The following is a 13,327-nucleotide window of genomic DNA, read 5'->3' as shown; positions in this document are numbered from 1 at the left end:
GAAACAAAAGGAAAGCACTGGACGGACAGCACTCCTCCATACACAGCCTCTCAACATACTGGAGAAGAAATTTAGTTTTTGATGTTATGAATTACAAACCCATAAGTAACTTACATGTAACAAAATGTAACTCACCAGATCAAATTCCCTAAGAGACATTTCCTGACTTTCTACCTTTTTTGATTGATGCTGTTTTTCTCCTCTTCTACCTCCTCCCCTTTTTGAAAACTCAGTCTGAGAAGCGGAATTGCCTTCTGTTTACCAATCACACCAATCACATCAAATGTTACAAATTCCAGACAGGAACAAAAAATGCCCTGCTGTATCGTAACAGAAGCATTACCTGCTAATAGCTGGGACCAGGCAATAACGCTAATTGTGGCTTTTACCTCTATTGCCCAACAGTATTCTTTAGCTAAGCCTAAAGACACCGAGTCTTCAAATACATATATAGGATATATAAAAAAAAAAGTTCTGTCTGCTTGCTGTCTGTTTGTTTGTTTGCTTTCTTTCCTTCACAAAACATCTATTGGAACAGCAGCCCTATGGTCTTAAGAGGTGGGGTGAAGAAGGAAGCTCTTTGTCAAATGAGTATTTTTTTTATCCCTACAGCATTTAAACATACTAAACTTCAACTTGAAATATATTTTCTACACATAAAACCAGAACAATATATGAAACATTTTCTGCAAAGACTAACCTGTGATAATAAGACATTCATTGTGATCCAAGACTTCAGTTATGAGCCTCGATACAATCAGTTCTGGGTTGATTAAAAAACGGATTTCTTCTTGTACCAGTCCTGCCCCAGTCACACCACCTCCAACAAAACGGTTTGCAAAATCAACCTAACAAAAATATATTCAGGAGGATTATGAGATAAGCAAACAGCATAAAATCCTTTCACTTACCAAGGTAAAGTCCAGTACAAATTTTAATAAGTCTGTTAAAATCTGCTGCTAATCAATTAAAAATACAAGCAGCAGGACAGGACCTGATTAACAGCATGCCTTTCTATGTTTTCTTTCTACTACTCAGAAAACTTAAAGCAAGACAAATGAGGTATTAGACAGCAAAACAAAGCTTTGCGTCTCAAGTGCTCTGAATCCAAGTTTTGTGGGTTTTATTTAAAGAGCACATATTTAAGAATAAAACACACCAGTAACATGAAAATACATGTAACATGAAACACATCTTTCACAGGAAAGATGAAAACAGCAAATTACAGTATTCTTTTTGCATTTTATGGACATTGAAGAATTATTAAGTTATCCTTTAATAAGCATGCTGTCCACACTGAAGACTTTTTAGCTCAGCATTGTCCCTGCACCAGTGGTTCTGTACTTAAAAGAATTTCTTACAAATTCTCCTTGAAACGCACTTGAACAAGGCAAGTAATTTTGATCATTAAGGTTTCTGCTTGAAACAGAGAGGCTCTGGACTCTACTTTTTGCTGCAATACCTATTTTACAACTTTCATTTTTATCTAGACAACAGTTTTAAAAAGATTTGGTTTATTCAATAAAGTGATTCTTATTTATGCAAATTAACTGCCCATATAAATTTATAATTTTAAAAAGTCACATCATCTTTCAAGTGCTATTAGATTTTTACTGCTTTTTATTTAGACAGCTGATGAGACCACGTTTACAGGAGAGGAACAAAAGTTGCTGGAGTGACATGAACATCTGTGTAGCTTACAAACTGGATTCAGCAGTCAGAGTCAAGTCTAAAGAACACCAAGAGCTGGACACAACAACAGCAAGCGTTCCTGAAATCTATCCTGGAAATACCAACATACTTCAGTTGTTTAGGATTTACTGAACTTGACTATGATACATAAAAAGTAACATGAACACTACCCAAATATTCAGTGTGTCCGGGCCCCAACATACTTCACCTGTGCTGAGTAGCCTCACTTGGGCCCTCATCCTCAGCCCCTAGCACATGGTCCCCATACAAACACACCCCCTTGTCCTGGACCTCACCTGAGACGTCAAATATGGGCCCATGTCCAACCCTGTCCTCTGCTGATGCCCACTTGCTGACTGGACTTCTAGTATTGACCTTGGTGTCCTTGACTCATCACCTTGAATTTGTCTGATGACCACCAGCCTGTCAGCAGAAACTGTTATTGTCACCATCCTGCTCTGCTTGTCCTCACCAGTGACCCTGCCAGCCTAGGCTGGGGTCACTGTGGACTGATGGATAGTTTTGCTTGGTCACCCTGCTCCCTCATGGAATGAGTGCTCTTTGTCCAAACAGAGGTATTTTCTTTGATAAGACTTGAAATAGCTAGGAAAAATCTCACCCCCTAAGCTGTGCTCAAATTTAAAGACTGCAACAGATATTTAAACACTACACAAAAAAGCATAATTCAACCTTCTTTCACCTCTGAGTTTATAACTTAGTTGAATAGAGAAATAGCAGAAAAAGGAATAGTTGAGCTGTCGCTGAGTTCACAACAGTTTCAATGCACATTGAGAGCTCAAGTTTCATAGAGTCATGAGACATTTTAAACTTTGAGGAAAAAGCATCGCAGAGCACCAGACCAGTAACCCACCTCAGCTACAGTCTCATTTAATAGATAAATCGTACAGATCACATGACTATGCCCTTCAAGTTCAGCATGAGCAATTTTTGAGCTCTGCTACCTGGATAACAACTGTGATATTTAAGCAGTTAATTATTTTATGATTTGTCCTGCAGCAATACCTACAGAAGGTGAGATAACTCCATTACCCCAACTGCTCTGCAAGCCCAAAAGCACAACAGACAGCTCCCACCCGGAAAAATATAATGGTTGAATTTTAGACAAAACAGAATAAATGCAACTAATTGCAGAAAGGGGAATCATAAAATTACAAAGATAAGTTCATATTCTACTTTTTGTAAAAAAAAAAATTAAAAATTTATTCCATATTTAAACATTAATTATTTTAGTAGCAAATTTCAGCTTTCTACTATTCTCTGGCATCTGCTTTTTCCAGAGAAAATCCTCCTATTCTCCCTCCTCCTCTTCGTTTGCACCACTTGTTCCTGGCTAAAGAAGCTTTAAATTTTTGGGGGTAACCGAACTCTAGAAGGCAGACTTTTTATATTTTTTTAAACAACATAATTTGAAAACTCAAACATGTCCCTTGCTATAGATATGGACAGGACATCCTCTTTATGAATCTCTTTTAGCTGACTGGCTCCCAGACCGAAACAGTGATGCTGACAGCAGCAAGTGTCCTGAACTACTGACCTGGCCACTGTCTGGGGCACAAGAACAATTTTTTAAAAATAAACTGAAACTCTTGACAACTCATCAAGATCACAGCCTGAAACTTTTATCTTGTCAACCTTGGATCTTGGTTTGAACCAAAAGACCTGAAGCTGTCCACGGCTTGTGATTTTCTGTCAGCTCTTTCTGCACCAGGTACATGTGCAAACCTAGATGAGCCGGGGAATACTGACAGTTACTAAGACTGCCCATGGAATTAATTTTGATGTTTCTTTTACACTGCATAACATGTTGTCATTTAAGTCAATTGAGTGTAAACAAATAACTTTTTTAAGCTGGCAGACCATAAAAGTATGACAAAAACATGACATAAAGCCATATTTACTGTTATACGCGCTTACCTGTAGCATCCCTTGTCCATTGCTTTCAATAGTGCCTTCATAGGTGACATGCAATCTAGACAGTTTTTTCTGAGATCTATCATTGAGGAAAAATATTGCACAGAAAGGATGATTACAGAATCTCCACATAAAGACATCCATTTTAAAAGAAAACCCATCCAAACCCAAACTTCGTAACACACTTTAACATAAGGTGGTTTAAAAAAAAAAACCCACAAACCCTGATGGATTAAAAGAAAATGCATTTGCCGTTCAGAAACAATTTGTAAAGGTTTGACATAGTCCATTGTTCAGTTTCTCCATCTCTTTCAACATAAAACCCCAAATTTGAAATTGAAGTTCTATGTTTTTCATACAAGTTTGTATCACATTAACTTGCTAACCAAGAAAGCTGCAGCACTTATGTTTTCATGCTGGTTATCACCCATACTTCATTATGTTTCTTGCCATTTCTGAAGTCAAGTAATCCCTCTCTTTTTTCCCCACTCAAGCAACAGCACCAAAGATGTGCTACGATTTTAAAAATTCATGTAAGACTTTTTGGCTTCACAGGCAAACAAACATACTGGAAAACTCGGGGCACTCAAACTACTTGTGGCAGTTCACCCAATTCCCTCTGTACTTCTTAAAAATCCATATCAAATGTTGTTTTTCTGTAGTACTTCCAGGACTGAATCAATTCCATATGAATGGGATTCAGTTATCATTGATTTAAGAAATTTCTTACATTAACAGGATGTTCCACTTACCTTTCCCAGTCTGGAAACTCCTGGAGACACTGCCTTGTAAATGTCACCAATCCTGTAGGCTCTAAAGGCAAACCAACCCCAGAGAAAAATGTATTAACTGCTGGACCTTAGATTATTTTAAGTAGTAAACTTTTAAAAAATTACAACAAACAGCATCCTTGGCAGAAACACAAGAGCTTAACTTTCCTCAAGAGCAGCTTTGAATCTTCCCCTGACAGCCCATGCTCAAATTGAAAACAAGTAACATGAAGACCAAATTATTCACTTCTCTTCTCCCTTTGAATTTTGAGTACTATATATACCAGATCAAGGGAAAACTATTTCTTAAGTGATTTTCACTTAAACTGTAAACACTACTAAAAAGACTCGACAGCTAAAGTAAAACATGCTGCCACTTACAAATAAAGAAACTGTCAACCTTTAGAGGTGACTACCGTTTGGTGCCAACAGGCAACGCACAGACTACTCAACCTATGGATGGATGAAGCAGCAGCTCGTATTTCCAAGCAAGTCCTACCATGTCAATAAAGATGCAGTGTTAGTGGATTCCAAATCAAGCAGTTTTCAGCCCTGCCAGGATGCTAGTAAAATTCACTGTACTTCAACTGAGAAAAGACTCCTGCCCTCAAAGGGAAAAAGAGGAGCCATTGCTCATTGCAGGAAGGATATATTAACATCTTCTCTCCTTATTTAACTCAAAAGGTTCAATTTTGCAACAGAAAGAAATGAATAACCTTTTATTAGGCGATGTCATCCTAATAACTTCATTTGACACTCATCTCTCTTTGACACTCACGTCTTCGCACCTTTTGCAGTAAGTCTACTGCACTAACTTGTGAAAAACATTGAAAACAGTATGTAAAGCACAAACATATCCTTCCAAAAACATTAAATAATCCTATGCTTTTCTTCAAAATTATAGGGGTTTAGGAAAAAAAAAAAAGGTTGCTTGCTCTTAAAAAAAAAAAAGTGTATACCTTTCATTAATCAAGTGCTTTTCCACAAGGGATCTCTGGTAATCTGTGGTGATATTTTACAAATTAAGCATTCACCCTTTGAGCACAAAGTCTTCAACTAATACAGTCTCCACTGTGTACTTTTACAAGGAATTCAATTACCGTTTAAAATAGTAAGAGTTGCAAAATTATATACAGTAATTTACAGAGCTAAGTTACTTCAGTCTTACTAATTCCTTGGACAGAAAAGAACAAGTCTTCTAAAGGTATGACAGGAATTTTTAGTTCATGAAAAGAGCACTCAAGAATCTCAATTTAAAGTTATAACATTAAGAAATCTAATACAGTAGTTTCATAAAACCTGTTCTCAACAGATTTCATATGCACAGGAGGTCAGGGACAGCTGCATAACTTTAGGATTTGGTTTGCATGAAAACATTAGTACTCTAGTATAAAAATTATACACCATAATACACTGTATCTCTTTGCAGTCCCACACATGTATCAGAATTTACTTTTTACCTCTACTGGCATTGCTGAAAGTTTGAAAGCTGAAACAGGGTGCAGCTGCATTTAATTTGTGGTGAATTAAAATGATGAACTGAAGATGGACTGAACCAAGTAAAGGGATTTTTATATTAATAGCTTAAAGCTGTCTTTTTTTTTTTTTTTTTAAACAAACCCTTCCAAGGGAATATGAAACTAATAGTGTAATACCAACACGTAAAGAATAAGTTCTTAAAAAAAAAGTGTAATTAAGGATACTGCTGCAGATGTATGCCACTGCAGTAAAATATCTTTCTCCCCAAAAATACAACATATAAGCTCTGATACAGTTGTCACAAAAATAAATCTATTTTTGAAAGCTTATGCAGATGTTCAAATTCAAAGACCTGACTATGCACACTGAAGAAAATATCGCACTAACTTCTAAAACAGGTGGGGATATCTCATGTCTTGCTGTTGCTTGTTTTATTTGAACTGGGAAAACTTCACGACAGCTTTGCTTTGGGAGAATAGAAGAGAAAAACCTGAAATATCAACACAAGTAGGGGAAAACCCCTAAATACCTCAGAACTACAAACATTATAGTCAAACGACTAAATCTGCATAGTGCAGGAAATCTGAAGCTTGATTCAGAATCTTTAACCCTGTGATTTTAATGACTACATATAGTGCCAAACTCCCTCCGCATGCGGAGAAGCAAGTAGCTGCATATATTACAAACAGTACACGTATGTATATTTATACATACACACATATACACATTTATATACATACACTTTATATATATAAAAAATAAAGGGGGATGAAAGTATATCTCTATATATTTCACACATCCCCCATGTGTGTATCTCAAAAAAGAAAACAATAAGCTCTGTGCAAAAAAACTAATTGCATGTATCACCTATATAAGTGACATTAATATGAGTATCAGTGTACTTCGCAAGTGGTCTGTTCTTACACAGTTCCATCATAATGCTGCATAGCCATTTCTAAATTTAATGAGATTAAGTTTTTCACGTGTCTGCTTTGTAGCTCAAAAAAAAAAAAGAATAAAGGGTGTACTTTTTTCTGTGACTCTCCTAAAATAGCAGAAAAGGGTCTTAAGTTTCTCAGGCTTCCTTGGTGACCGTCCTTCAAACAATCTGAAAAACAAGAAATAAAAGCAATTAATTAGATTTCAGGGATACAGTGCATAGTAATTAGGCTACTTACTATTTTTTTTTTATTTTTTAACCATTATGCATATATTTTGATTAATCTTGCATTTATATGCTCTATTGTGGAAAGAACTCTCTAGACACAGGTCTGTAAGGGTGACAAGTTCACTCACTTGCTGAGTTTCTGATGAAGATGCTAAGCAAATGCCTATCTCACACTGATTTTGTAATATCAAAAAATATAATTTCAATATGAATGCCCAGGAAAACTACTAGTTTTATATTAATCCAAGCCAGTCTGTTGCAAGTAAGTGATGAAGAGGTGAAAACATGTATGTTGAATACTCCAAGATCTGAATTTCTTATTCTACTTTCAGTTCAGTGAGTTGCAAAGAATATAATGGAACCACAATGCTTTCAAGAGTTGCACAGCACCAGCAGCATTTCTAAAGAAAAGAATCCACCCCCAACAGAAACAGCTTCACCCACTGGGCTACTACTGGCGCTAACATTCATTTGTGAAAACCTAAACATTAAAAAGAAGCATCCTATTTTTAGCCATTAAGTGAATGTATTCTTTTAAGGTTAGCTGAAATACTTTTACTGCATCATCTATCTTCCAGCAACTTGAACACACATTACTTAATTTCACTTCCAGCAAAGTGACAAGGCATTGTTATTGGCAACACATAATGGAATTTATCTGGAAGGAAGAATAGTGGCGACTTCAGAAATAATATCCTTTGAATAGGAAGTTCACTAAAAGATGTCCGATACAGTGAAAGCCCCGAGGATGTAAGATTCGCCCCCAATAAACAGTCTAAGTAAAGGAATGACACAACATTATTCATTTGTTTCCATGTGCTGGAATGACAACTTGCCTTTAAAACCAGAATGCTGTCAGGTGAATTTAGCTTTCAGTAGTGATGTGAACTAGATTTTTTCAGTATTTAAAGAGTCTTACGAAGTATACATGCTGTAGAGATCAATTTCATCCAAAAGCTATATTAAGTCACAGAAACTATTTTGAAAATGCGAAAAATGTTTTATGAAAACTTCTTCATTCTTTGGACAATGAGTCAGGACTTTAAGGTGGCAAACTCCAGACTCACATAGTCTATTTTAAAATGGGCCAATGTGCAAGTTCTATCAAGGGGTTGTGCTTACACAACTAATGAGTTCATAAAAGAGTTGATATGTGTGTGTGCACGCACACATGCAGGTCTTGCCTAAATGCATCAATTATCTCTGACCTTTTATCTGGAAGTCTCATTTGGTATGAAACCTTTGAACTTATTAATTTATCTATTGGGCCAATCATGCCTTCACTAGTGTTTTGCCTCTTTACATCAAATTGAAACCTTGCTTATGTTGCAAACTCTCAGCAGGGAGTTCTTCATGTCACAAAGGCGATACATCATTTGCCATAACTAGCTGACTGGGGAGAAGTCCAGAACTGGAAAAAACTATGCCTGGAATAAGTCAGATCAAGCTAAAAGGCAATAGCAGGGCAGATGAACTTGGTTTCATCTGTTACAATTACTCACTAAAATGTAGTCACTCTATCAATTAAGGAATTTCAACAAAATATTATTTTTTAAATCCGAACTGTTCGGCTGTTAAAAGCTGTCATAAATACCTCTCTTCCTCCTCCTCTGGGATCAAAGCTAGTGTAATGATGATTTGCTTGTGAAAAATCTCATTTACAGCAGATAAATATCCCCAAAACACCATCTATAATTACAGTAATGAGAAGAGATATCTGGTTTTCTGTTCTAGCCCTATATCGCTGTGTAAAAACCACAGGGCAGCACAAAAGAATTTGAAAAGCCCTGGGTTCTGGCACAGGCATCCCCTGCTATAGAGGGATACTCCATACCGTAGGGACAGAACAATACTGTGGCATTCAAAAACTAACTGTATTTTGACCTAGTAGCTATACGAATCCAGAAACTACACGCATCAGATGATGAGATCTTTTATAGCAGTTAGCACAACAGCTCTTATTACCCTTCTCCTCACAGAATTTACTTTTTGCTGGCATGACACAACATAAAATGTACTTTCTCTCTTAAAATCCACCACTATTGTTAAATACTGAAAAACATTTAAAAAAAATTATTTACTTACTAAACCCAAAAGTGGACAACACTAGTCCTGGACACACATTTTAGGACTGAATCCACCACAAACGTCTGCCCAAAATTGAATGCACTCCTAAAATGATAGCCATCTTCAATTTGCCACTAGCTCCCTAGTCAAGCTAAATTCTAGACACAGAAAATATGACGTGAATCCAAGATATTAATCAAAGACATGCCTTCAACCTGCCATAAATGGCTGTCTCCAAACATGCTTTTTATTGTATATGTTTACAATATACAAACCACTAGAGAGTATTACTTGCATATTTTCATACAATCAGACCATGTCTTCAGCTATTTCAAGTAAAAGTGTTACAACGGAACTTCTTTTAAAGGCCAATGAAACCAGTGGGAAAATCCCCATAGATTTTACTGGGTACAAGTTAACCTTAAACTCTCATAGTATCTAAGTATTTCAAGTTACTGATACTCATTCAGTTGAATTTGACTGCTTCACATGTTATTCTAAATTTCCACAGAAGCCTTATTACAATAGCATCAGCAATTCAGGAGACATCCAAGCTACACTAAAGTCAGAAGAAGAAAGAAAAGCACAAGAGAAAAACTACCACAACCACCCCCAAATACATGCAGGCAGCCAAGCTTTCTTAAGCACAGCACAAAGTAACCAGTCATCCTTGTGAATGCAACACAAAAAGCAATTCTATTTACAACAATTCTATTTACAAGGCTCAGTCCTGCCCCATTAATTTAAGTGAGGATGTAACATGGCAAAGTTGTGAACGTTTTAACCTTGAACGTTACTTCTGAAAGGATCAGTTAGGCAACATTATGAGAAGTATTATTTATGAAGCAAATATCTCTATTTTAAAGAGCAAGCTAGATGAGGGCATCAATAAGATATTAAATAAAATTGTTCTTCAAGCTCTGAGACACAGATCCTACTAAAAAAAACACCCAAAAATTTAAGTGGAAACCACATAATCAATTTCTTGACAGAAGAACCCAAGGCCAAACCCCATTAATTCCAATTAAAGAACTCATCCAAATGGAGTGTACTGTAGATCAAATGCAAAGTACTGCAAGTCCGCTTTCAGTCAAAGTCATTGAAATATTACTGGCAGCTGCATACGTAAGCTGTTTTGCTTTGTACAAGATGTTCCTGCTGCCACGCAGCTAACTTCAATTTAGCAGATACAGGAGCTAAGAAAGCTTGCAGGGCTGATCACCAAACACAGCTGCAAATTTATCTCTGGCTCTCCAGCTTCCAAGCCAGGGTAGCAGCAATGTTAATCAAATAACGGACCACTATACAGAGAGACTTAAGTATTCTGAGAGATTTAGGGAAAAAAGCGAGCAAGCAGATGTGTGAACAGTGTCATAAACATAAAGCACATTCTTTAAGTATTGTGGCTAAATGAGAACTCTTTCCTAGCAAATATTCAGACACATAATTCAGCTGTTTTGAAGAGAAATCCTATATGTGAGAAATATTAAAAATAGTAACAACCAATATTGGGGAAATATATTTTTCAAAAATTTAAATTACTTAACTGTCAGCAAATATACAGTAAAGTTACAAGGCAACAGTTTATACTGTTTCAATATTAATTATTACAAAAAACATACATTTTATTGTATTAGCATTTTCCTAAAATTTTAGGGCAGAAAAGCAGCTTAAGAGTGTAATCAATAGTCTTGTTTTTGCAGCCTCATTGACTGCAAACTCAAAATTGTCTTTTTTTCAACCAACATTTCCTTAGAAAGCTGGAGCCAAAAGCTCTGAAGAACCTGCTCCTATATCTTTTGATGAGCGCCTCAGCGGGTGGTGCTGCACCTTCTATTCGCAAACAGTTCTGTAACCAAAAACTTGGTAATTTCAGCCTTACTGCACAAGTGCGTCATCTTTTCAAGAATAACAGAAGCAAAGAACGTGCATCAAACACAGACATGTAGGAGTAATCCATGCTCACACGGTGCTTTATAGATTTTTAGAAGTATCTTGGCACATGGCAAACCTGCAAGGTACTTTAAGGGGTGCATTTCGAATGACGCAACATCAACATGATTTAAGAACATTTAAGAGCTGCACAAAAATTACTTTGGCATGCATATAGTTTACTGGGGAAAAGTTGAGACAGCTTAAGGAAACAGTTACAAAATACACTGCTTCCGATTACGGTAGAGTTAAAATACAGTAGATTACTTATAAAATTTAATTTCCAAGGAGCTAAATTGATCTCTTGATGTTACTCGAAGAACTGTCTCCAGTAATTTTACAAGCAGAAGGAATCATTACAGTCATGTGCTTTAACCTCCCAGTTAAATAATTTCACATTGGTATTTCCATCCCCAGCCTCTATCTTCCTATCCCCAAGCTGGGCTTCCTTTCAATGTTTCTTTTCAAAGACTATAATCACGTCTTTAAATTGAAATTAGAACCTATCATAAAACTGTCCACACTGTAACAATAAGCAAAAATTTGCAGCATGGATGATACTTCAAAGAATACTTCCCAGAAATCCGCAGCATTTCATGTGTGCTGTTTGTAGAAGTGTGGATACACAAATTTATGGTTATGGTCCCCACAGCTAACCACCTGTGCTTTTCTTTACTACCACAGCCACCAAAAAGTACCTTTTTTCTTTACTACTATAGTTGAAGACACACTTGTTTCTTGTATTTTAGTGTGATCTCAATAAAGATAATATAACATCTATGCAAATGCAAGATGTGTTACTAAAACCTCATTCTTCTCCTACAAATAAAAGTAGAAGAAGGATTTACAAGGAAATAGTATGGATAGATGAATTTCAGCCAGCAAGGACTGAGCTGGGGCAAGGATGGAAAGTTAAGGCAGAAAATACCAAATAGACATTACCTTCAGCTTCAAGAACAGAACTAATCACTGAACACTGTCAATTGTCAATCCCAATGTATGGGTTGACAAAACACCAGGAAAAAGAATAAACCAAGCATCTTTTATCTTGTTGCATTTCAAGCCTAAGCTTATGTGATGTATACATGTAGGGGTGCAAATACTATGCTTACATACGTTACTGTCAAACTTGTGTTGCTCTCCGTATGATTGAGGGCTATTTTCATTAGAAGGCTGAGCATTCTCACTTGCTAGCAGTCTCAATGGGAACTATTAAAATTTCATGCTGATACAGGGAACCCTAAAGGAAAAACTAATATAGTGTTGAACGGCACAATAAATTCATCATTTAGCGTTACATTGGCTGCACTGGGGAGCAAACAAGAAGCATCTCTTCCATCTTTCTTCTGCAATTTCCCCCCCCCTGGAAAAAATAAGTGGAGTTCCACAAACAGAAGAGAAAAATAAAACTCTCCCTTTCAAAAACAGTATCATATGTGCAATGAAGTGGGGGTTTTAGCTTTGATTTGCAATGCTAAGCACAGTTGATCAAACACACTTCGTTTCAGTAAGGGTTCTGTCACAATATTATTTGACATTTTTATTCAATTGTGCTCAAAGTAACCCTAGTCACACGCATATTAAGGACTACCTATAGATATTAGTATATCTAATGTCTAGGAAATCTGTATGCATTAATATGCACAGAGAGAACCCCATCATATAAGAGATGGAATGTGTATATAATTACGTATGCTTATCACATGATTGCACAGAATAGAGAACAATCTCTTTCACTCTCTAAATATATGAGAACAATTCAGCCTACCATATAGAAATAACTGGAATTACATTAATTACCTGTATCCTATCCTTTGCCTCAGGTATTTTCCAAGAAAGCTGTTTCAATTGATTATGTACTGGGTGGGGTTCCCCCCCGCTACAGAAATATTTATCTGCCCTTTAAACCAGAGTGCTACATCACTAAAGCTTCACTTCAATGAAAAAGATGGAAGACAATCCAGTCAGTTACTGGTCAAGGACTTTTCATGAAGACCAGAGCTGCAGCAAGTGTTTCATTGCTACCATTTACCATTGCTACACTCCCCTTATCAAGAAAAATTAATTGCACAACAGTTCGTTCCTGCTTACATACCTGTATTTTGTGAATAGCAATAGCCCAGACCCACTCTGGTCTCCAAAGCACTCCACGGGGGTGTGCAAGACAATCCACTACGATGCAGGCAGAAAATATCTTTGTACCAGTCATAAAATGAAAAATATTTTTAAATAGTGTTTATTTCATCTTTAGCACACCCTTTTTCAATTTCTTCTTTTGTGCATGTCT

General features: G+C 36.4%; 1 protein-coding gene across 1 annotated transcript in view; it reads right to left on the bottom strand.

The window, feature by feature from the left end:
- Positions 1–13,327, bottom strand: part of PARG (poly (ADP-ribose) glycohydrolase) — a 67,624-nt gene that overhangs the window by 17,304 nt on the left and 36,993 nt on the right. The window contains exons 9-12 of the mRNA XM_010292944.1: positions 6,902–6,981; positions 4,377–4,437; positions 3,628–3,703; positions 701–848 (exon numbers count right to left, since the gene is read on the bottom strand). Coding sequence (XP_010291246.1) covers positions 701–848; positions 3,628–3,703; positions 4,377–4,437; positions 6,902–6,981 — 365 coding nt within the window. The remainder of the gene's footprint in view (positions 1–700; positions 849–3,627; positions 3,704–4,376; positions 4,438–6,901; positions 6,982–13,327) is intronic.

Source organism: Phaethon lepturus, unplaced genomic scaffold (assembly GCF_000687285.1).
Source record: "Phaethon lepturus isolate BGI_N335 unplaced genomic scaffold, ASM68728v1 scaffold4928, whole genome shotgun sequence".
NCBI classification, from domain to species: Eukaryota; Metazoa; Chordata; class Aves; order Phaethontiformes; family Phaethontidae; genus Phaethon; species Phaethon lepturus.
The sequence above is the reverse complement of the archived record's forward strand: the minus strand, read 5'-3'. Positions and strand labels throughout refer to the sequence as shown.